Below are 24316 nucleotides of genomic sequence, written 5' to 3'. Positions count from 1 at the left end.
CCTATCCTGTGTATCCTTGAAGGTGGCCTAGCAGTCTTCAAGAACAGTCCAAGCCTTAGGATAGTTGATACAAACAGTGCCCTGAGAGAGCTACACAAGGGCCAGTGCTGAGAGGCCCAGAACTGTCCTATCCTCAGCTACTCCCTCACGGCGTCACATCCCTCACCCTGAGGCTCGCAGAGGACAGTGCCTATCCCTTCTCCCTCTACTCAGCCATAATAGTAAATGACAGTTGTATTTTATTCAATGGGATGGCTCAGGTGATAGAGTGACATGAGAATTAAGCATGAAAAAAAAAAAACTCATTTTCTCTCACAACATGTGGCATTATAGATCTTTGCTTGCCTGACATTTACTCCAAAACTGTGACCACAGTCTCAGCAGAGAAGGACAGCAGGTTAGAAAGCAACTCTTCTTGACAGCCCTCCAGCATATCCCCTGGTGCCCTCCATGTGGCGCCTCTTGCTTTGTTCTGCTTCATGATGCTTGTGTGCTTCCCCCCACAGTGAAACCTTCTCGTTCGTATTGACTGGAGAAGACGGGAGCAGAAGGTTTGGTTATTGCCGGAGACTACTGGTTAGTAGTTTGCTCTCAATCAGCTGCCCTGTGTGGATAGCCAGGTCTGAGATGTGCATATGCTGCAGGAGAAGGAATAGGAGGTGTGGCAGGTTCCCCAGGGCAGTTACAGACAGATTTGAGGACTCATCTGAGTATTTTTCGTAGGTGGAAGTAATATCTCCATTTCTATCAAAAGGAAAATACTTTATTTTCCCACCAAATTAAAGACTCTCCTCCTCTCCTTTAGCCATATGTCATTTTAATGTAATGTGCTAAACAGACCTGAGTGCTTAGTGAGAACGTTCAGAATGGTTGCTAAGGAGAGAAAACTCAAATAATTCAAGAGTGGCCCCTACGGAACAATCACCTTTAAAAGTCAGAAACTTGTTCCAAGGAAGTGATCATGCTAAAACATTTTATAATTTGTCTTTTTGAGGCCCATTCTTTTAAAATCATTAGAAGTGATGAATCTTTTTCCACTGCAAGCGTATTTGAGTCTTTGAAATTGGCTAAAAATCGTTGAGTCAAGTAATGCATGGCACATAGTAGGTATTCAATACATATTTGTTCAATTAATTAATGGGTAAAAAATGTGGCTAACAACTGAAAACATTGGGGGCTGGGATTGTGTCTCAGCGGTAGAATGCTCTTCTAGCACGTGTGAGGCCCGGGTTCAATCCTCAGCACCATAAAAAAATAAATAAAAACAAAAATAGAAGTTTTTTAAAAAATTTAAAAAGTTAAGTGGGATAATAATTTCTATTGTTCAAATTACTTTTAAAGTATTGAGACTGATTTTTCTTTTGCTTTGAAAATTAGCTTAAAAGTCTATTTCCAAAAACATCTTCAGAAATTATTTTTCACTTGGAATTATCATTATCATAACAGATATTCTCAAAATAATCCTCAGTAGTAACTACAGTGATATGGGTAAACAAGGTAATAAGCTTCTTTCCTTTGTAGTTCTATAGGCCATATTGAGTACCTGCTGTGTGCATAGCACCGTTAATTTGGGCCCTTCAGGAGAATGAAAATATATATAATGTGTAGCTAGAAGTGCTTCCTGACTGATGTGGGGTGCTGATAACTGCTCACCTCACTGTTGTTCAGAAGATACCTCATGATCTTCTGGCACATGATGGACAGCTCCAGGGACTTTCCTCCCGGAGGTTGCTAATGCTCCTCTTGTCCTTCTGTTTCTCTACTCAAAGCCTGGAGGCAAAGGGAAGCGTCTTCCTGAAGTGTACTGCATTGTGAGCCGCCTGGGATGCTTCAGTCTCTTTTCAAAGGTGAGAACTTGGCCCTGAGAGGAAGCAGTGGGAAGGAGAGGCAGGGCCCAGAGGACCTGGGGACAGACCTCCCCAGCTCCTCATGACTGTCTTCTCTGTTTGCCTTCCTGTTTCTTTATTCCCGGCCTCACCTCATTGTCACCTCTGTCCTCTCATCTTTGGTTCTGGAGGATGGGCTCAGAAAGTAGAAGAGGGGAGAGGGTAAGGTAATGGAGTACAGGGAGGGCCAGGCAGAGGAGCTGCCCAGAACCTGCCAGGTGTTTTACTTTCCTTCTTTTAAGCATTATTTGTCATATTGGTTTTTGCTGGGGAAAAAAAAATAATCACAGAGATTCATGTATGTATGTATAGCTTTCTGAATCTGAGTGTTGTATGCATATGTGTGAGATTTATTATTTTTTAAGTGTTCTATGTTTATCAAAATATTAATAATTTGGTTTATTCTGGAAAATGAACCACTATATCATGACATGAGAAATGCTATATTAATTTAGCTCATCCACCCAATATTCTATATTGATGTAGAACAGAATTTTTATCCTATGTGATGCTGATATCAAAAGTTGGGTAAAGGGGACTGGGGATATAGTTCAATGGGGGAATGCTTGCCTAGCATGCTCAAGACCCTGCATTTAATCCCTAGCACTATAAAATTTTTTTTACTATATATAATCCAACCTTCATTTCCTGTATTAATCAGACATGAATATCTAATCCATTAATTTATTTTAAATCCTGCCTGTATATATATGTATGTGTATATTTATTTATTTATTTATTTATTTCAGTCTGAGCTTCTTTTTCAGTCCCTAAATCTGTGTGGGTGGATATATGCTTCCTAGAAGCATTTCTGAACAAAAGTCTACTTCCTGCTCACTCTCCTTCTGAGTTCAGTAGAAGCCTGAGTTATAGGGATATAGAGGGACCTCTTGCCATAGTAGAACTTGATCTGCTAGACTTCATGCCATCAGTGTGATCTGAGATGTAGTATCTCTGCTGCACCAGGGGGCAGTTGCTTCCCACTCAGGTTGGTCACTTATAGCTCTTGCACAGTTGCGTATTGCTGCCCAGGTCAGCCTTTCACAGGGGTGTGCTCAAGTGTGGAATTGGGCTGCAGGTCATAGTGTTTGTGCTGAGAAGGCCTGTGGAGCTGGAGGTGAAACAGCTCCTATGAGCAAGTCCAGCTTTGGCCACCAGCAATAATGCTGTGATCAGTACTCACATACACATGTTTATATGAACATGTTTTCATCTCTCTTGGGTAGGAACCTTGGAGTGGCTATGTGCTAGGTTGTATGGTGACTTTGTTTAACCTTTTGAGAAACTGCCACAGTTTTTAAAACTGGCTTGACTAGTTTACATTCCTACCAGAAGCATATGAGGATTCTAATTTCTCAATTTCCTTTTCGACACTTGTTATTATTGTTTGATTAAAGCCATTCTAATGAATGTGAAGTGATAACTAATTGTGATTTTGATTTATATTTCCCTGATGACTACTTCAAGTGAATTTTTAGTTCCACAAATAAATCATGTATCTGTTTATGTGTTATGGCCCCTTAGAGGGCTACAATCCTTTATAACATCTAAGTTTCTTTACCACCTTCCCAAGAACCAGTTTTTACACCACTGGGGACAGTATCAGTCCCACTAAGAATGAACACAGCAGCCCAATAAGTCACATGCCAAACCCAGAGTGAAGAGGCAAGGAACTATACTTCACCCTTTAGTACTAGGAACTACAAAGTCACACTGCAAAAGCAGCAGATACAGAAGGGAGAAGAATTGACACCGATAATGCCTTGAGTCAGAGCACTTGTAATCTAAATGTGGCCTGATGAGGTCTGCAAGTCCTCTCCATAATTCTCGAGTCACCATGGCAGGCCCACTCCCTCTAGGATTGAGCTACACCTTGGTGCTCTGACTTCAGAATCGCTGAGCTGCTTTCCTGATCCTTGCAGATCTTGGATGAGGTGGAAAAACGACGTGGCATCTCTCCTGCCCTGGTCCAGCCCCTCATGAGGAGTGTCATGGAGGCCCCTTTCCCAGCCCTGGGCAAAACCATTATTGTTAAGAACTTCTTGCCTGGTTCAGGGACTGAGGTGAGTAGTTGGGTTCCTTTCCTCTCTAGGAAAATGGTCCAGTCAACCAAGTCCAGTGGTCAGAAGGGCTGGGTTTCAGCAAACAATCAAATTCAGTTATCGACCTTGCTCCTCGGATGGGTCCAGATTACTCCCCAGAAGTTCCACACTCGGTCCAATCCATTCAGCCCAGGCTTCCACCCCAGGGCAACCTCTAAGAACCATGCTGTGGGGGGCACATGCATTACTTTGCATGATATTGGCCTTACTGGTCACTGAGCATCTTTACTTTCTCTTAATTGCCCGTAGTCATTCATAAATCTTATTTGAACCTATTTACATTTTGTATCTACATCCCCTCTATAACTTTTCATGTAAAACAGATTCTTTTTAAGCTCAGGGACTATTGTTTATTCAGCTTAGACTTTGAAGCATGTCCATTCCTTGACCAGACTGGGATTTGATGAAGGAGCTTGTTTCTTGTTGTTGTTGTTGTTTTATTTTTTGTTTTTTTAATATTTATTTTTTAGTTGTAATTGGACACAATACCTTTATTTTTTTATATATATTTATTTTTCAGTTTTCTGCGGACACAACATCTTTATTTTATTTTATGTGGTGCTGAGGATCGAACCCAGCGCCCCATTCATGCCAGGCGAGCGCATTACCACTTGAGCCACATCCCCAGCCCCAATACCTTTATTTTATTTATTTATTTTTATGAGGTACTGAGGATTGAACCCAGGGCCTCGCATGCACCAGGTGAGCGCTCTACCCCTGAGCCACAACCCCAGCCCTGAAGGAGCTTATTTTTACCCTTCCCATCTTCTTCATGTGGCTCCATGGACATCAGAAAACTGATCCCATTTAGCCTGGAGTCTCTACTTCCAAAGGCCCTGGCAAAAGTAGGTCACTTCTGGAGACAAAGGAAGGATGAGGTTGAGACTGAGACATTCTAAACAACCCAGTTTCCCAGCACAGAGAGCTGTTGCTAGCGAGCCTGAAACCGTCCCATACCAGTTACAGGTGGTTCAGCCATGAGGTGTAGCAGGAGGTTTGCCGTGAGTGAGACCCGTGTAGATAGAACACTGGGCATGTACAATGCTAAGAGTAAATTCTAGTCTCTGTTCAGCTCACCGTGGAGGAGTCAGCTCCTTAAAGGGGAAAAATATGGGGTGAGAATGTCACTCAGTGGCAGAGCGCTTGCCTAGCATGCATTAGTCCCTGGGTTCAAACCGCAGTTCTTCAAAAAAGAGAAACACATGAGTAGCAACTTGATAGATTCAGGAACAGCAACTATGGAATGATGTACACACTGAGTATAGATGAAAATGTATCAGAACATGATTGTAATGGGACTAGGAAGAATTAAGAAATATCTGGCTGGGTATGGTGGTCCACACCTGTAATTCCAGCTACTTGGGAGGCTGAGGCTGGAGGATCACAAGTTGGAGCCAGAAAAAAAGAAAGAAATGCCTTCTCAAGAAGTGCATCTTAGTAGTGCTGCTCAGGCCTGTGCCTGTGATTCTGTTTCAGCAGGTAATAATCCCCGTGAGACAATGGCATTTTCAGTGGGGACACTAAAGTCTAGGCCATTTTCTAATAGTGAGAATTCTCCATGGGGAGTCTAGATGTGTTCTTAGCAAGGGGGAGCCTCCTGATATTTTGGGAAAAGGGCTACTGATTCTGACATCCACTTTTCTGGCCTCCATCCAAACTGTCCTCAGTTGAATGTGAGGCATGTGCTTCGCTCCCCAACTACCTCCTTCTCCTTCCCCAGTCCCTTTTGTTTTCCTCTCTTTTCTTCCTGTTCCCCTGCCAGTGGGTCATCCCTGCTGGGGACCTCAGAGCCCCAGGGACTGTGTACACCTGGGAAAGGTCTGGCTGACAGGTGGCCTGCCTTCATAGCTGCTCTGTTCCCTGGCAGGTGATCGAGCTGTGCCGCCCACTGGACTCCCGGCTTGAACACGTGGATTTTGAGTCTCTCTTCTCCTGCCTCAGTGTCCGCCACCTGGTCTGTGTTTTTGCCTCCCTGCTTCTGGAAAGGAGGGTCATATTCCTTGCAGACAAGCTCAGGTACCACTTTGGATCCTTCTGCTGGAGTGTGTGAATGGCCTTAGATTTGAAGTGTGTAGAACAGGCAAGGTTCAGGGGAGAGCTCCTGTGGGTAAGAGTAGGAGGCAGTGGCTGCTGATATTGAAGGCCTAGAAGACACTAGTGACCTAAGCCAAGGCAGGCTCCCTGCCTACTTGCCACGGGTCCTGTTGTGCACTAGGCACTCTGTTATGTGTGAAAAAAACAGTGGGGTAAAAGGCACAGACCTGACCATAGTTCTCAGTCCAATGAGGGGAACAGGAAAGTAACTGGACACACCATGTTGGGAAGGCTCGTTAGATGCGGTTAGTTGTGGAAGTGGATGGAGGGCCCTTGTTCCCAGGGGAACTCTCTGTACAAAGGCAAGGAGGCAGGAAGCCTCACACATCACATTCAGGACTGCAGAGGAGCACTCTGTGGCTAGAACAGAGAAGGTGAAGCAGGCAGAGGTGGAAGGATTGCAGGGCAGAGGAAAGAGTGCAGACTCACCCAAAAGGCTTCCCTCTCCTCATTACTAAAGGAGATCACACGGGGCTGGGGATGTGGCTCAAGCGGTATCGCGCTTGCCTGGCATGCGTGCGGCCTGGGTTCGATCCTCAGCACCACATACAAACACAAAGATGTTCTGTCCATCAAAAACTAAAAAAAAAATAAATATTAAAGGAGATCACACAACATACACAGCACTCACTGCCCCTCAGGATGCCACCCAATCCCCGTGGTCATAATCCATGATTTGTAGATCAAAGAAGATCTGGAAGAAATGCAGAGAGGTGTTTGGGTGATCTCTGAACTTCCAGCAAAAGAAGGTCTTGCTTTTTCGTCATTTCAAAACACGGGCTCTTAACCTTCTTACCTTCTTCGCTTTGGAATGAGGGCACAGAAGCCAGAAGTGTGCATGCAGGTGGGAGCTACAGCTCCAGGAAGGGCCAAGATGTGGAGTCCTCCAGCCAGCCAGGCAGAGGGGGCCACTGAGAGGTGCATCTGGAAAGAAGATATGGCAGAAGAAGAGAAACCAAGTAACAGTGGCTTAAAGAGGAAATAGGACTGAACTGCAGAAAACAAAAGAGAAGAAGAAAAGAAAGAATGGAAAGGACAAAATGTATCAACATGGAATTCATCAGGGGGTGTGGGAGGAAATGGCATCCAGCCCTCCCCTCCATTGCAGCCATCTGGTCACCTTCATGATGCTCCTCTTTGGACAGCAGCCATTTGGCTATTCCCTGATGGCCCCCACCCTGTGTTTGAATTCACTTTTAAATGTCACAGTTACTGTACTCCCTGTGCACTTGTGTCAGGAAACAGGCCCTGTCTTTAGCCTGCAGCTGGTGCTGGGTGCTTGGCAGCTCTCCAGGCTCCCTGGGCACTGGGGAATTCAGCCAAAGAGTTCTCAAGGTTGGGCCCTGGATACTAAGGATGAGGAGTAACCCTTCAGTGACCAGGATGGGGTTTCATTAGCACTATAGTAACCGTCTTGATTCTCTGGAAAGCTCACTCAGCCTCTCATTCTCCCCAAACTGTTGGATTCTCAGGCTTGGATTTGGGGGAGAGAAAAGTGATAGATTTCAGAAAGACCTAGGCAGGAAGTGGAAGTCCAGCTGAGTAAACCTGGTGTCTGCTCGGAATAGAGCTGGGGACACAGTCCCCGGAGAGCTTGTATCTGGGATGAAGATGTTAGACTTGGGGAGAGCCCAGACTGAGAAAATGCCTGAGTTGATGAGTGTTGCTGGAGTGGAACAACCAGGGGGTACCCCACCCTCATGAGAGCAGGAAACCATCTAGTGCAGTGAAAGGAGAGATAGGAACAGAAAGGGGTAGAAATGTAAAGATGCATATCTCCTTGAGGGGCAGTATGGGAGGTAATCTCAGAAGGCTCAGTGCTTTCTACAAGGTGTCTGGGGAAGGACACAACCACCTCTACCTTACCCTTGGACAAATTTTCTGGGTGGACAACCTGGATGCTGGTCCAACCCCTCCACAAAGCTGCTGTGAGGAAGGACAGAGGAACAAGGAATGGACCCTGCCCAGAGTCTCTTCCCTGGCCCCACTCCCTACCCTGTCTGGGGCAGCCTTATGGAGGAGACAGGTCACCCACAGGGCTTCATAGAAGGGACTTTGAGTTTGTCTCCTTGCCCTGCCACCTGTTCTCCTTGCCTGGGATTGTACCCTTAGAGATGTAGTCTTTTCAAACAGCACGTGCCCAGGAGAGGGGCAGGTAAGCTGTCAGCTGTGCTGCCGGCAGTTCTCACTATGCCACACGCCACGCGTCATGTGCTTCTTTTGAAGCAACTGTCAAATCCTAGGTGCTGTGGAGTGGATTTTTGTAAGGGAGGAAGAAGCAGCTGGAACATGGATAATTTCAGTGCTTCCTCTGGGCAGAGCTAGGCCATGGTACAGTGTGTGTGCACGTGTGTGTAAAATGCTTTAAAATTGCATTTTTTAAATTCATTTTTAAATATCTTCATTTGAATTGAACCCAGGGGCACTCAACCACTGAGCCACATCCCAGCCCTATTCTGTATTTTATTTAGAGACAGGATCTCACTGAGTTGCTTAGTGTCTCACTTTTTCTGAAGCTGGCTTTGAACTTGCGATCCTCCTGCCTCAGCCTCCCGAGCCACTGGGATTACAGGCATGCACCACCATGCCCAGCTTTTATCTTTATTTTATTTATATTTTTTTATGTGCTGCTGAGGATCTAACCCAGTGCTTAATAGATGCTAGGCAAGCACTCTACCATTGAGGTACAACCTCAGCCCCCTGAATTGCATTTTTTATATCTTTTACAGCTCCCAGGCATGCATGTCCCTCTCTTACCACACTCACAGAGGAAAGACCCTGAACTTCCTTAGCTCTGAGCCCTGGGTCTCCTCATTTGTGACACAGGGGTTTACCGAGCCCAGGCCCCTAGTGGTTCTTTCTGGGTACTCTGGTGTCTTGTTTTCCCTGCAGGCAGCTGCTCTTTCCCTATGTGTTCTCTTTCTTATCCAATAAACTACGTTTCCATCTTATACTGCCTCATGCAGATTTGAAGGGGTAGGAAAATAGATATTAAAAGACCCAAAGAGTTCCAAGATAGGAAGAGAAGAAAACCAAGCATGAGTGAACCTGATCACAGTAAGAACAGCAGGTACAGCTGCCACATCCTGGGGTGCTGCCTCTGGGCCGGCCGCTTTCTTCAGTGCTCCCCGCAGCCCTGTCAGGTGGATGTTCTGGTCAGAACCCTGAAAGGCGCAGAGGTTCAATCACTTTGCACAAGGAAGCCAGTAGTGAGAGAGGTGTCTGACTCCAGAAAAGACCAGGGAGCTGGCCAGGCCACCAAGATCTGAGGGTGGGTGACCTGCAGGGTATGGAACTCTATCTGTCCACAGAAATGTAGAAGAAAAAGCTTTGTAAAGCAGGCCACTGGGAGCCATTAGAAACTCAGCAGTCACTTTGAAGCTGACACTAGGAAGACCAAGCTTTCTTCCTCAGAGGCTTCCTTCCCTCAGTGGCCTTTGGCCTTCCAGCAGGGGCTACAGTAAGGTAGGTGTGACTGAGTGGCCCCCACAGACTCAGCTCTGAAATTCTTAGACTCCATGAGCCAGACTGCTCCAGGCCTTCTGGCACCATGCTCCATGAAATTTTCCAAAAGTCTCTGACTCTGAGGACCATGTAGAGAAATCTGTATCCACCCTATTCTGTTGGATTTATGGAAGAGTAGCTGTAGGGAATTAAAAGGTTCTTGGCCAGGCCTCGACAAACAAGGGTTATAGGGGAACAGTGACTGGCTGCAGGTTTCCTGATCTGGCAAATTCTGTGAAAAAAGTGGTAAGTTACAGCTGCTCCCCTTATCCTTAGGACTCTGTGCACTGCACACATGCTGATCCTTAGCCCCATTCAGCTAAAAGTGGGAGGAAGCCTCCTTATTTTTCTCTTTTCTTTCTGTGGCCCCAGTCTTACTGAGGACACAGAACAGAGCATGAGAACAGGACATCTCACAAACTCAGTAAGTGGCCCCGTGACATCCCAGAGTGGGCCTTAGCCTGCCCCCAGCACTGTCCCCCACAAACACAAACACAATGTATTTCCTTGTCACTGCTGGGGAGTCAGCCCACTGCAAGAGGAAATTGCAGGGAGCTGTGGCAAATACTGTATGAGTTGTAAAAGGGTTTCAAGTCAAGCCAAAAATCTATCAAATTTAGAATAACATTTTTGCTCTGTTTCATCTTTAGGGTGGATATTGAGTGTTTTTAAAGGTCTGTCAAGCCAAAGTTTGACAGATGGAAAAGAAAGAATGTTGTTGTGATGGCTTGTTCTGTTGCCATAACAACCCAGATAAATATTACTCCTATCTTCATCTTCCCTATGATAAACATTTTGTTTTTTAGTTTACTAATTTTAGTTCCAGAAACTAAACCTATAGACCAGGCTGAATAAAATCAGAACTTAAACAAGTTCACATAAAGAATTTTAGATGGCACAAAGCTTATAATGTTCAAGGTTATTTTCTTTTCGTAGTGCAGTAAACCATAAGCCGAGTGAAAGCCTACTGGCTAATGACAAATAGGATTAGGTGATCAGATCTTGGCAACTATTGGCGTTTAAGCCTTGGTTTTGACATATGGTTAACTGCATCAGTTTTCATAAACTTAAATGATCTTCTAGAATCAGCTGCCCTTGGCAATGTTTGCCATCTCAGAACACAAGGTTTGAGAATATGTCCCCTAGGCAGATGAGTTTGCTGCCACGTTGGTGCTTGATAGCCAGAATACTACTTCACAGGTCAGGTTGGTCCTCAGTAGTTGATAAAGTCTTGCAGACAAATATATTTAATTCAGCAAACTTCTATGAAGAAACCAATTTTAATATCATAATGGCAAGCTCTGACTTAACACTTAGTATTAGCCATCTATTTTTATACTCGAACACCAAGAAGATACCATTTGAAGCAAGACCTAAAGGATAAATAGCCACAGATACTATAATCTTCTAATCCAAAGCCATCACTCACATGTCCTTGGCCGAAAGCATCTTCCGGTTCTTCTGTTGGATTCAGCTCCCACCCAGCCACACTGGCTTTGTGTCAGCCCTTCCCCTTTGGGACTTAACTTCAGTGCCTCAAAACCACTCAGACTCAGTTATCAGTTTCTTAGAGTGAGATGTCACCATCGTTCTGTCCAACTCTGCTAACAAACTCTACAGTGACCTTCCTGTGACACCCTAGTTCTTTTTGTGGTCTCAAACAAAACTCCCACTTCAAGTCCCTGGCTTGTTTTCTGTCTTATGAGGAGAGTTTGTAGATAGATGTTAAGCTGGAAGGACATTGGAGATTACCTTTTACAGGAGACTCTGGAGACATGAAGAGCTCCTCCTGAGATTACACAGGAGGTGACAGAATTGGCTTTCCTGAGGCCCAGCCTGTGTCCTTTTAAGTTCAGTGACACATTACTTCAGGGTTTCGAAGTACAGTCATGGAAACATGGCAGCCAATTCGTGGTGACACCCACTTTCTGCAAGGCTTCACCAGGCCCAAGGTCAGACCCCAGTTTACCTTTCACTGCTCTTCCTGGGAGTGATGCCCACAGGAGCTGGGGGGCTAGAGGGCACTGACTAGATCAGCCCTCAGTTCCTAACTAGTTAATTAGGAAAACTTCCTGATTCTTTGACAGTGTCTTAAGGAAGCTCTGTGCTAGACTGTCACTGGTTCATAGATGAATTGGAAGCCTGCAGGGTACAGGATCCCTAAATATGGCACGGAGGCTTAATAGGGACCAGAATGGAAGTATCTGCTCCAGGGAAACTTTAGCGTTTCACAAGTGCATCCTGATATTCTGGAATAATATTTTTCAGCCTTCAGCCCTCAGGAACTACCACCCAATAGCAAAACGCTCAGAGGCCTGACCCTTCTTGCTATGCCCACCATTGAGCCCCGTGGCCTGCTACCCTCCCACTGGGGCCTTCACTTCCCTCTCCCTCTTCTGTACAATTGGTCACAGCTGTGGGAGCTGGTGTTTCTTTCCTCCACCCACACTGTAATGCAAGCCAGCTGCCAGGATGCTCTTCCTCACCCTTCCTTCAAAGACAGCCCCTCCTCCAACCAGCTGATGCCCAGTGAGACTGCTCCCAGCTGGCTTGAAAAGTCACCCTCAGCCTCCCAGAACCATTCCCTTTGCATATTCCTAAGAGACCCCTGGTCCCAGCAGTGCTCACCCTCCTGCTTCAAGTCAGGGAGGAAAATTTCATTAGAACTTGCAGCACCGATTGAGGAAGACATACCCTACCCTCACTACAGTTTTCTCTTCTCTACCTCTCCGGGAACTGCTGCCACCACCAACTGTATTATTTGCAGGATTTGACCTTTCCTTTCTTGTATTGCACAAGGCAATTTTTTTTTTTAGAATAATGACATGGGCTAGAGAGCCAGAGGAAAGAGACACTCCTCGAATAGATGCCTGCCTGCTTCTCTGTTCTGTGCACCCAGTGCTCCCTTTGTGCTCCAGCTACCTACTGAGGTGGTGCTGATAACCAGGTGTGGAAACTTGGCTCCAGCTGCAGGGGCAGATTTGACAGCCCCTAAGCTACACAGCCAGCAGTATACCTGTTGTCCCTGTCAGAACGGAGTGCAGTTACTCCTTAGCTCAATGCCTTCCAGTTCACTGAATGAATTTCATCTGTGACTTTTATTTACACATCCTATGTATCTAGCGCCAGCATTGCTTAGCATGTTTCCTAACCTCAATCCAACCATCTTCTCTTCCACCTGGTTCACACTCACTCACTGAGGTGATGCACACTTGTAATCCTAGCTACTCAGGAGGCTGAGACAGGAGGATGGCAAATTCAAGGCTAACATGGGCAACTTAACAAGAGGCTGTCTCAAAATAAGAAATAAAAAGGGTTGGGATTGTCACTCGGTAGTAGAGCATCCCTGGGTTCAATCCCCAGTACTAATAGATAGACAGATAGGGCTAGGGTTTATAAGTCAGTGGTACAGTGGGTGCCCCTGGGTTCCATCCCCAGTACTGGGGTGTGGGGAGAATGTGGTACATTGTTATTAACTATAGTGATCATATTGCATATTGTACAATAGATCTACAATTTCTCCTATCCATGTGCTAATGTATATTTTAAACATGTTTCACGAGGGTGCTGAATTCAAGAGGAACACATTGAAAACTAAGTAGTTTGAGTTGTTTTATTTTGTTCTGCTTTGACTTTTTTTTTTTTTTTAAAGGTACCTGGGATTGAACTCAAGGGCACTGTGTTTTATTTAAAGACAGGGTCTCACTGAGTTGCTTAGCACCTCACTTTTGCTGAGGCTAGCTTTGAACTCATCATCCTCCTGCCTCAGTCTCCCAAGCCGCTGGGATTACAGGCATGTGCCACTATGCCCAGCCATGATCATTTGTTTGGAAGAGGGATTTCCAGGGCTGGGGATGTGGCTTTGTGGTAGAGCACTTAGATGACATGTTTGGGGCCCTGGGTTTGATCCCTAGCATTGCAACAAAAAAAAAGCAAGAGAATCAAAGAGAGATTCCCAATATTTCTCCATGTTTTGTTTTAGTACTTTAAAGGGTTACCTCTAAGTTATTTAGCATATTGTCCTTTGGTCAGGATTCTAGGTAAGGGGTAACTGTATATGAGTTTCACTTTTACAAAATGGATCAATTGTGGGCTGGGGTTGTAGCTCAGTGGTTGAGCACTTGCCCTGGGTTTGATCCTCAGCATCACATAAAAATAAATAAATAAAAATAAAGGTATTTTTTTAAAAACTTCAAAAAGGAAAACAAAATGGAACAATTGTGATTGTTGTCCTGTAAGTACCAAAGGATAAATCCTCATTTTCCCTGATTGCATCCAGGCTTTCTTGAGGCTTAGTACTTTATAAAATACAGCGGTTTATCCAACTCACAATTCCAGTGGCTGAAAGGTCCAGACAACATGGTGTCAGCTCCCCGGCAAGGGTCTCCATGGCCCCATCAATGTGATGGAAAATTGGAAACTGGCCCAATACATGAGGGGCAATGAGTTGGCAAGAAGCAAGAGAGGAGGGAGTGGCCGGCCTCTGTCTTTTTATAACAGCTCACACCAAAACCCTTCCTGGGCACAGCTTGACTCCGTGAGGTGGTGAACCCCATCACTGATGACCTTGCCCCAGGCCCCCCTCTGAAAGTTTCCACCACCTCACCACTGCCACACGGGGGCCAGGCTGCCAGCTCATGAACCCTTGGGGGACAGATCACATCCAAACAGCAGTGATTTGGGATTTTGTTTGGGTGGGGGGATTGTTTTGTTTTGTTTGTATGATTTTCATCAAAATTGTACAAGGGTGGATGTGGCTTTCACAGGGAAGGACACTCTTGGGTTGGTTATCTGGGCAGAGCATCAGCCCCTGCAGCTGTATCCTAAGGCCTTGTGCATAGGCTCAGAGCATCTCCGATCCCGGTGCTGGGACTGAGTGACTGGGTATGTGTAATCCCTGTGTGATGCTTCTAACCAGCATGCCTTGGGGAGAAGTCCAGACGCTCCTCTCCAGTCTTCCATGAGGCTGCCTGTCCTCACCCTAGCTGAACCGGGCTTTCCTTCCCATCTCTCCCTCTGCAGCACCTTATCCAAGTGCTGTCATGCCATGGTGGCGCTCATCTACCCCTTCAGCTGGCAGCACACCTACATCCCCGTGCTGCCACCTGCCATGATCGACATAGCGTGCTCACCCACCCCCTTCCTCATTGGGCTGCTGTCCAGCTCGCTGCCACTGCTCAGGGAGCTGCCACTGGAAGAGGTGAGCCCCAGCCCATCCCCAGTGGGGTGCACAGAGCCGGGGGAGGGGGGCAGTACTGGGAGGGCTGTGCCAGCAAGTGAAGGCTCTTCAGAGCCAGGAGTGTCGGGAGCAGGCAGAAAGCTGTCCAGCCACTGCTCCGCCCGTGACAGGTCCTGGCTCAGGTCCGGTTTAGTGCACCCTCGGGTGGCTGCAAACACTGTGTTTTTCTTTCTAAATTAAATGACTGAGGTTGGGGGGGTAGTTCAGTGGGAGAGCACTTGCCTAGCGTGTTGCCAGGCAGGCCCTGGGTTCAGTCCCCAGAACTGCAAAAAATAAAGTAAAATACAAATAAATAAAATGAAGGGTGGAGCAGCCATTGAGAAGGACAACGGGGAACAACCTAGCAAGCCATCAGCTCTGCCTTCAGACACAGCCGTTTGTCCTGTCCCCCTCTTCCCTCCCACCCCCAGTGCAAAGGGAGGAACAAACACAAAGAACTAGCAGTAACTGGAATGTATTTTTTATTTTGTGTGGTACAAGGAATTGAACCTGTGGCACTCCACCACTGCACTACACTCCCAGCACTTTTTATTTTTTATTTTGAGGCAAATAAAGTTTGCTTAGGGCCTCACTAAATTGCCAAAGCTGGCCTCAAACTTCTGATCCTCCTGCCCCAGCCTCCAAGGCCCTGAGATTACAGGTATGTGCCACCATACCCAACTTCAAATGCATTTTTGATCTTATGACAAAACAGACAATGACTGCACCTATGAAAGGTCCTTTGTCATTTCAGTTAAAAAAACAACCTCCAGAACATTGCTAATGGTCAAACTCTGGGTTCTTAGATTAGTGTCTTAGGAGGAAAGTGCTGCTTGGCACTTCTGGAGTTATTTAATCCCAACCCCTTTCTCTAAAGTGGCTACCCTTGTGTCCTGGGGACTTCCAGCAGTCAGAGACCAAACTTTAGGGGACTGAACAGTGCCATTCAGTCCTAAACCTAGTAGCATCTGTCTCTCTATTTTTCCCCAGGGCTCGAGATACTGGTCCTCTAATTGCCCAGGGTCCTAAAGGTAAAGGGTTTGTGCAGGTGCAGTGTGAGCACATGGTTCATTTGGGCCCCAGAAGAGGGGTGTGTGGGACCGCCCTCTGATCTGCAGCAGTTCTCTGAGCCCACCTGTATCTGGCTGTGGTTGGGAGACCATCCAGACCCCTTGTCTTCTTCCATCATAGCCAGGGCCTCTACTAGGCTCAAGCGAAGGTCCTACTCACAGGGGCAGCACTTGCCTACTAGGCCTCACTCCCCGCACCCTGGCCCTTGCACCCCACCCTGACCCTGAGGAGAGGGGGAGAAGGTGCTTTGTCCTGAAAGCCTTAGCTAATGAAAGGCTGCTGCCTGCAGCTTGGTTGAATCCCTCTGCTTGTCTCTCCTGTTCCTTTGAGCGAAGTGACAAGATTCAGTGGACAACTGGGAAGAAAGAGGGAGAAGCCCCAGGTGGGGAGTGGCAAAACTGAGAGGGACGGGAACAAGTGGGGACCTTCAGCATCTTTTACCCACCTCAATAACCAGCACACTTTAAAAAAGAACCCAGGAACTTCTGTCTTGGCCCATCAGAACCAGGCGGGAGCCGTCAGGCAGCAGAGGGACCTGGTGGCTGCTTTCTCCCTGTCCGCCATCTGTGGTGGCAGTCGCAACACCAGGAGGCCAGCATGGCCCACCCTTCACCCCAGATGCCTCTTAGCCAAGGAGGAAGAAGGCTGAGTCCACCTTTATCCCAGAGGCCCCGGTGACAATACTTGTCCCTTTTCCTCTGTCCCGTAGGTCCTGGTGGTCGACCTCATCAACAGTCGGTTCCTCAGACAGGTGAGTGCGAGGGCCAGCCCCGCCTGCTGCTCCCTTTTTCTTACCTGTCTCTTCCTGGGGTTCAGCTCCCTAGCTCTGGGCAGGCTCTGTGGTGGGCCTGGGGTTGCTGGTGGAGCTGGACAACTAGACAGCCTCAGGCCAGGAGGCGAAAAGGAGGGTGATTCTGTGTGCTCTGACACGAAAAGATTTTCCAACATTCAGAATCAGGTGCAGTGGCATATGTCTAGTCTACAGTGACTCAGGAGGCTGAGACAGGAGCATCACAAGTTCAAAGCCAGCCTCAGCAATTTAATGAGACCCTGTGTCAAAATAAAAAAATAAAAAAGGGGCCGGGCATGTGGCTCAATAGATGAATGCCCCTGGGTTCAATTCCTGGTACAAAAAAAAAAAAAAAATCAGGACACAAATTGTAAGCATTATTTTTATAGAAGGAAGATATATATGTGGGGTTTTTTTTGTTTGTTTTTTTGAGAGAGAGAGAGAGAGAGAGAGAGAGAGAGAGAGAGAATTTTTTTAATATTTATTTTTTAGTTCTCGGCGGACACAATATCGTTGTTGGTATGTGGTGCTGAGGATCGAACCCCGGGCCGCACGCATGCCAGGCGAGCGCACTACCGCTTGAGCCACATCCCCAGCCCTATATATGTGTTTTTAAAAGATTAAAAGGAAACCTATAAACATTAAAATACAAATAAAAATTTTTTTTGAAAATTGAAAGGAGGGTCTGGGGTGAAGCTCAATGGTAGACTGCTGTGCGAGGCCTTGGGTTCAGTTCCAAACACTGCAAAAAGAAAGATGATTTCAAGAAAAACTTACTGACACATTAATGCTGATTTATTAGGAAGAGAGACCGAGAGACAAGTTATGAGTGATTTTAAATTGTTTTAATAAACTTTCATATATTTCTTTATTTTTCTTTTTGTTATTGTTTGTGTGTACTAAGGATTGATTCCAGGGGTACTTTACCACTGATTTATCACTGAGCTACACTCCCAGGTCTTTTTCTTTCTCATTTTTTTTTTTTTTTTTTTTTTTTTTTTTGAGACAGGGTCTCCCTGAGTTGACCAGACTGGCCTCCTTCCTCTGCTTTCTGAGTCACTGAGATTACAGGCATGCACCACCACACCCAGCTTCACATATTTTCTGTAGCGATTTTAAATTACTTTCATTATCAGAGGAAAGCAGTGCACATTTATTTTATTTTTATCATTTACTCAAGAAGTCTAACTCCCATTAGATCTTGCAAAGAATAACAAAGAAAGGCTGGGAATGGTGAGGAGGCTGAGGCAAGAGGATCACCAGTTTGAGGTGGGCTTCAGTAATTTAATAAGGCCTTGTCTCAAAATTTAAAAAAAAAAAATTTAAAGGGCTAGGGATGTGGGTCAGTGGTAAGTACCCCCAAGTTCAATACCCAGTGCCATTTAAAATGGCAAAGCAATAATAAATAATAATGACAGAGCCAGGCACCATGCCTCATGCCTGTAATCCCAGTGGCTCAGGAGGTTGAAGTAGTAGGATCAAGAGTTCAAAGCCAGCCTCACCAAAAGCAAGGTGCTAAGCAACTCAGTGAGACCCTGTCTCTAAATAAAATATAAAATAGGGCTGGAGATGTGGCTCAGTGGTCTAGTGCCCGTGAGTTCAATCCCCAGTACCCGCCCGCAAAAAAAAAAAAAAAATGATGACAGAAAGTCTTCCTAGGCATTCTGATGGGTTGCTGTGAGCTTGGAGTAAGCATCCTGAGGAAGAACTGAGTAGCGTCAATGCCTTTCATCGTTAGTTCATCTGCTTTCACTCCCAGAGGCCCCAGAGTTGGCCCTCACTGAGGCTCTCCTGTCTGAGCCCAGATCACAAGGCCAGCTTTGGATCACACTGGTCTTTTGAACTGGACAGAATTCCCCCATGAACACAAGCTGCCCTACAGGGTGTGGACAGTGGAAAATACCTATTGAGTGTCCGCGAAGTGCCAAGCGCTTGCACAAGAGAATTGTATGCTTTTAATCTTGGAGATGAGGCACATATTGATTGGTAGCCCATTTTACAAATGGAGGAGAAATTGAGGCTCACACAGCTTATAAAAAGTAGGATTGGAACTCAGACCTCAGGTGCTGGTTCCAAATCCTGTTCCTTCCACTAACCTGGGAAGTGAGCCAGCCTGCCGACCTATGGCCATTGTGTGGTGGCTCCCAGGAACACTAGCACAGTGGCCCAGCTGCTTCTGCTTTACAGATGGAGGACGAGGATTCCATCCTACCCCGGAAGCTTCAGGTGGCCCTGGAACACCTTCTGGAGCAGCGGAATGAGCTGGCCTGTGACCAGGACGGAGGGCCCCTGGACAGCACAGCTGGTAAAGGCAGCTCCCTCCACGACACAAGGGCCTCAGAGCAGCTGCACAATGGCCCGCATTCCCCTGGGGAAATTTTTCCATCTCCCCCATTTGGGCACTAAAATATCTGTGTAAAGGGGGAAAGAAATGACTTAACGTTAGGTAACTTTTCCTAGATGACAGTTTGCCACAGCTAGCAATCACTTGGTCACTAATTGGCTTCACTCAGGCACTAGCATGGCCGTCTGCCTTCATTGCCTCTGGCCTTTCCCCTCCCTACCAGGCCCTGATGCCAGCCCCCTGAACCAGGTGGTGTCCGAAGCCTTTGTGCGCTTCTTCGTGGAGATCGTGGGCCACTACTCCTTGTTCCTGACGCCCGGGGAGCGCGAGGAGAGGACCTTGCAGCGAGAGGCCTTCCGTAAAGCTGTCTCCTCCAAGAGCCTCCGCCGCTTCCTGGAGGTCTTCATGGAGACCCAGATGTTTCGGGGCTTCATCCAGGAGCGGGAGCTGCGCCGGCAGGATGCCAAGGGTTAGGGATTCTTCCGCGTTGGGGCCAGTGAGCTGGAGATTCCAGAAGAGCAGGGAGGAGGGTCACGGGCCTGGGCCCAGAGGCCAACAGTTTTCTGGCTCCCTCTGGCCTCCTAGGGGAGCTCCTTCACCTGCCTCTGAGCTTGTGAAATCACCCCTCTGCCCCTCCCTGCCCCTCCCTCGCTTCTCTTGCCTCCCTCCTGGCCTTTTTTGTTTGTTTGTTTTTGTTTTTGTTTTGGGAACCGGATTGAACTGGGGGCACTCGACCACTGAACCACATCCCCAGCCCTATTCTGTATTTTATTTAGAGATGGGTCTCACCGAGTTGCTTAGCACCTCACTTTTGCTGAGGCTGGCTTTGAACTCTAGATCCTCCTGCCTCAGCCTTCCCAGTTGCTAGGATTACAGGCTTGAGCCACCATGCCTGGCCCCTCACAGCCTCTTGCAGAGCCACATTCCAGCATCTGGCAAGGTCCCCTTCCTTTTTATTTGTCCTTCCTGATGAAACCCAGGAACACCCTCTCCTCCCCTATTTTCAGGCCTCCACTCCCCTCCACTCTTCTTTTTGCCTACTCTCCACAGATGGGAAGGGGACAGTGGAAAGGGAGACGGGCCCCACAGGCTTGGGCAGCTTGTCCCTGCCTTTGTCTGCCTGGGTTCCACTCGACTTCCAGGGAGAGAGGAGGGGAAACCATCCCAGTCTGTTTTGCACCTTGTCTTAAGCCCTCTGGGGAATCTAAAATCTAGAAATGCTTGCAGAGCAGTGGTAGATGGGAGTTAAACCTGGGCAGGGAAAGGTGTTGCCTTCCCGAGGGACGCTGTGCAGCCAGCAGGGAAGGTTCACCTAAGCACCTGGAGCCAGGCAGGGTGTACTCTGGTCTGTGAACTCAGAAACTGAGTAAAGCACCCAAGGCCTGCATCCCCACAGCCCTTTAACAGGAAAGGCAGAGCAGGCAGGCTTCAGGTGGTTCTGATAAGGGGTACCTGAAGGGAGAAGAAAATGGGTCAGAAAGTAGAAGTCACAGGACACACCCCAAGAAAGAGTTCTTTTAAATAGAAGACTACTGGGAACATGGAAATGTGTTTACAGTTCACTGTGTGGTAAGAGACAAAGGCTTAACAGGAATGTGGTAGGAAGCCCTGTCCCTAAAGAGTCCTCAAAAAGGCACAGCATGTGGGGTCAGAGCGCAGGGGGCCCAGAGAGGCATGTCTAGCCTCCCTGAGGCCCCAGGCAGGCCCGATTTCCAGGGAACTGCACCACTTGGCCAGGGTCCCCATTGGGAAAGTATGCAGAAATGGGAGAATTTAGGGGCTCCTCCATCCCTGGTTCTTCTTTGAACCCGAGACCCTGGCACAGGGTAGATGCTTGGAAGGTGTCTGTTGAGTAAAAATGGGATTTCACCTATGAGCTTGCTTTATAGCTTTCCAAAAAACGGCTATTGTGCAAGGTTGGGCAATTGTAAGGGGGGGAAAAAAAACCCTTATAAAACTCATGATTCAGAGCATGTTTATAGGATCAGCTTCATCTCAGAAGCAAGATTGCTCTTTCCTATGGTGGGGAAGAAATGGGCTGGTGTGGAAGTGCAATGTGGAGGAACTAAAGTGGCTGGCCATCTCTTGTTGCCAGGTCTGTTTGAGGTCCGAGCCCAAGAATATCTAGAGACACTCCCCAGCGGAGAGCACAGCGGTGTCAATAAGTTCCTGAAAGGACTGGGTAAGCCTGGGTCTCATCCCTGGAGCCAGAGCCTGTCCCTGAATAATCCAGAGCTCCACCACCCCCGCCTGGAGGGCAAAATGGTCATTTTATCCTCCTATCCTAATCTGCCCCCAAAATGGAGACCAAGGAAGAAAATCCCTCCTTTATTGCCACCCCACCCCCCCACCCCCGTCTTGCTCTTCTTTCACTATTGTCACCTTCACTCCTAGTCTTCTGGGGACAGAGCACTGTAGGAGGCAGCAGAGTAGCCTCCAGATGCCCCTGAAGTGGACAGGTAGGCAGCGGCAGGACTGCAGTTCCCCTGGCTCAGAGGCCCTTGCTGGGAAACGGAGAATGAGGAGGAAGAGAGCAAAGGCGTTGAAGAGGGAGGTCCCAGGAGGCAGCCCCCAAGAGGGGCCCAGTACCTCCAGCTGCTGGAGTGTCCCTGGGTGGCTCCTGGGAAGTGTGCCACTCCCGGCTTCGTCATAACCACACCAGACACCAGCACCCTCTACAGCTCAGGGGGTCTTCCTTTCAGACTCCCAAGTGTTAGACTCCTGCCATCAGAGCAGCAACAGGTACCTGAGAAGCCAGAGGGGCAACTCTGAAAAGGGGGAACCCCCACCTCTCCAGAGCAAGGGGGGGCTCCAGATAGCACCATATCTGGGGTGATATCATTTTCCTCCTTTTTTGCTGCACAGGGAATTGAACCTGGTGCTTTATCACTTACCTGCCCACCCTTTTTGTTTGTTTGTTTTTGTTTTTGCTTTTTAGTTGGAGATGGACACAATATCTTTATTTTATTTATTTATTTTATGTAGTGCTGAGAATCCAACTCAGTGCCTCTCCCGTGCTAGGAAAGCCACAACTTCAGCGCCCCACTCCTTTTCATTTTTTGAGACAAGGTCTTACTTAATTACTAACCATCTCACTAAATTGCCTGGCTGGCCTTGAACCTGTGATTTTGCTGTCTCAGCTTCCCAGGTCTCTAGGATTTCAGCCGTGTGCCGCCTAGCCCATACCTGGGGTGAAGAGGGAGCAACGTGTAACTCACCTTTCTTTGTCCACCTGATGATGAATGTTCTCATTTTCTTTTTTAGGCAATAAAATGAAGTTTCTCCACAAGAAATAATCAACTCAACCTCAAGGGAAATTTCCTCCCAGTATGACCACCAGTTTTAAACACAGTTCCTGGTGGCCTTTCTGAAAGGTGGCCCCAGGTTGTCCCAGCACAGAATCCAGGGCAAGTGCAGCCACCAGCTGTCCGAGGCACTTCTTCAGAACTGCCCTGCAAGGGAGCCACCCACATGCAAACATACTTGGTGGTTGGTTTTTGGATTTGGGCTTTTTAATCTCAATATTAAAAAAAAAAAAAAAAAAAGAAAGAACGAAAGAAAGAAAGAAAAGTGTTCAGGTTTCCTTTTTATTATGCCAGGGCTAAGAAAACTATGCCCTACTTTATCTCCCCCTGGGTCCAGAGGAGGGGAGGAGATGGGAAGGAGCAGCTACTGAGGAATAGGATCAATAGGATCCGGTGTGCCTGGGAACAGGTGGGGGCTTCGAGGGGAGGACAGAGTGAGGACTGGTGACCCCTGCAGACAGAAGCCCCCGTGCAGAATCGGCCCTTTCTTGGGTGGAATGGAGTCCAAGCAGAAGGAGTGGCTCTTCCCAGCTGGTCAGTGATGCCACCTGGTGGCTGAGGCCACAGACCTCTGTCTTCCCAAAGAGACTTGACTCTTAACTGCCTTTTTTCTCTTAGAAGCCATAGAACCACCCACACTCATTTAGCCCGTGACTTTTAGTGATACACAAAAAGAAGAAATCTTGTAAACTGTTAATAAAATGTTGTTGGGGTCCTAAAATTTATGCTATAGGGTTGGGAGGTAGCTCAGTGGCATAGTGTTTGCCTCACATATGTGAAGCCCTGGATTCAATCCCCAGTCCCAAAAAAGAAGAAAAGACCCCAAGTAAAGTTTATGATTCTGTGTGAATCCCAGGCCACTAAGCTGTGTGAAGAGCTCCCATCTCATTTCAAGGACCCATCTCAGCCTAAATGACAGTACCATGCAGGACAAATGGGAGGGGCTTTTGTCATTGATGTTGTAAACAAGAGCCAGGAGCAAGGTGGTGGGGATGGCTTCCTTAGACTTACACAGCCAGAGATTTTTGTGTCCTGTGGACCAGAAGAGGCAAGGTCCAGGAGGAGCCACAGTCTGAGAGCTGTCCTGTGGGGGGGCAGTAGGGAAGTAGCCCCGTGTGCAGCACACACAGATTCTCAGAGTGGTCCTCAGGGCCAGCCACCACCCCTGCATACCCTATTGCTGGGTCCCCTCTGGATGCCAGGAAAATGAGGAAGAGTTGTTGACACCCATTCTGCATTAGATGTTCTTACTTCAGCTGGAGTCAGGGCCATACCACTCTACACTTGAAGCCCAGGTGGTGCCACTATTTGTGTTTTCAAGGGAGAGGACCTGTGGTTACATCAGATTCCCAAAGACTTCCCCAAAATGGTAGGGACCAGGCTCTACATAAAAATTAACCCAAGTAGGTGGGGAAGCTGGAATGAGATCTGAGTGTAGGAATTTGTATCTAGCAAGCTCCTCAGATTTGTTAACTATTAATAGCAAAATTCTGTGTATTTTTATATTGCTCAGAAATTATCTCTTAACATTTTGGAATATACTTTCTTCTCTAACTTATTTTCTATTATTTGTTTACCTAAGACCTTCAGTGAATAAACATACATCTTTATCAACATTCCTAATGATTTGTAATACTCTATTTTATGGATATACTAAAAGCAGTCTCTCCAATCCTTTACTGTTTTGTTGTTGTTGTTGTTGCTGTTTGTTTGTTTCTTCTGTTTTTCAGTGCTGAGGATTATTCTAGGGCCTTGCATATGCTAGGCAAATGCTCTACCACTAAGCTACTTCCCCAGCTCTTTTTTATTTATTTTATTAATTTTATTTTATTTCAATACCGGGGATTGAAAGCAGGGGCACTCTACCACTGAGCCAGAGAGCTACATCTTGAGCCCTTTTAATTTTTATTCTGAGATAACGTTCACTAAATTACCCAGGCTTAGCCAGGAGCAGTGGCACAGGCCTGTAATCCCAAGGACTCTGGAGCCTGAGGCAGAAGGA

At 47.0% G+C, this 24316-nt stretch overlaps 1 protein-coding gene across 12 annotated transcripts in view; it reads left to right on the top strand.

Moving 5' to 3' along the window:
- Positions 1 to 23930, top strand: part of Dennd2a (DENN domain containing 2A) — a 93153-nt gene extending 69223 nt beyond the window's left edge. For 8 of the 12 annotated variants that reach the window (XM_078040652.1, XM_078040653.1, XM_078040647.1 and 5 more), the window contains 10 exons: positions 507 to 576; positions 1770 to 1847; positions 3809 to 3949; positions 5856 to 6004; positions 14609 to 14786; positions 16585 to 16626; positions 18853 to 18970; positions 19233 to 19478; positions 21105 to 21191; positions 22274 to 23930. In XM_078040652.1, coding sequence (XP_077896778.1) covers positions 507 to 576; positions 1770 to 1847; positions 3809 to 3949; positions 5856 to 6004; positions 14609 to 14786; positions 16585 to 16626; positions 18853 to 18970; positions 19233 to 19478; positions 21105 to 21191; positions 22274 to 22305 — 1141 coding nt within the window. In that variant the 3' untranslated portion in view covers positions 22306 to 23930. Of the gene's footprint in view, positions 1 to 506; positions 577 to 1769; positions 1848 to 3808; positions 3950 to 5855; positions 6005 to 14608; positions 14787 to 15794; positions 15836 to 16584; positions 16627 to 18852; positions 18971 to 19232; positions 19479 to 21104; positions 21192 to 22273 lie in introns of those variants that run through there. The other 4 variants (XM_078040655.1, XM_078040651.1, XR_013435452.1 and 1 more) reach the window with 4 other exon arrangements.
- Positions 23931 to 24316: the final 386 nt, after the last annotated feature.

Source organism: Ictidomys tridecemlineatus, chromosome 2 (assembly GCF_052094955.1).
Source record: "Ictidomys tridecemlineatus isolate mIctTri1 chromosome 2, mIctTri1.hap1, whole genome shotgun sequence".
Classification (NCBI taxonomy): Eukaryota; Metazoa; Chordata; class Mammalia; order Rodentia; family Sciuridae; genus Ictidomys; species Ictidomys tridecemlineatus.
This window is presented reverse-complemented; position numbering and strand designations above follow the sequence as displayed.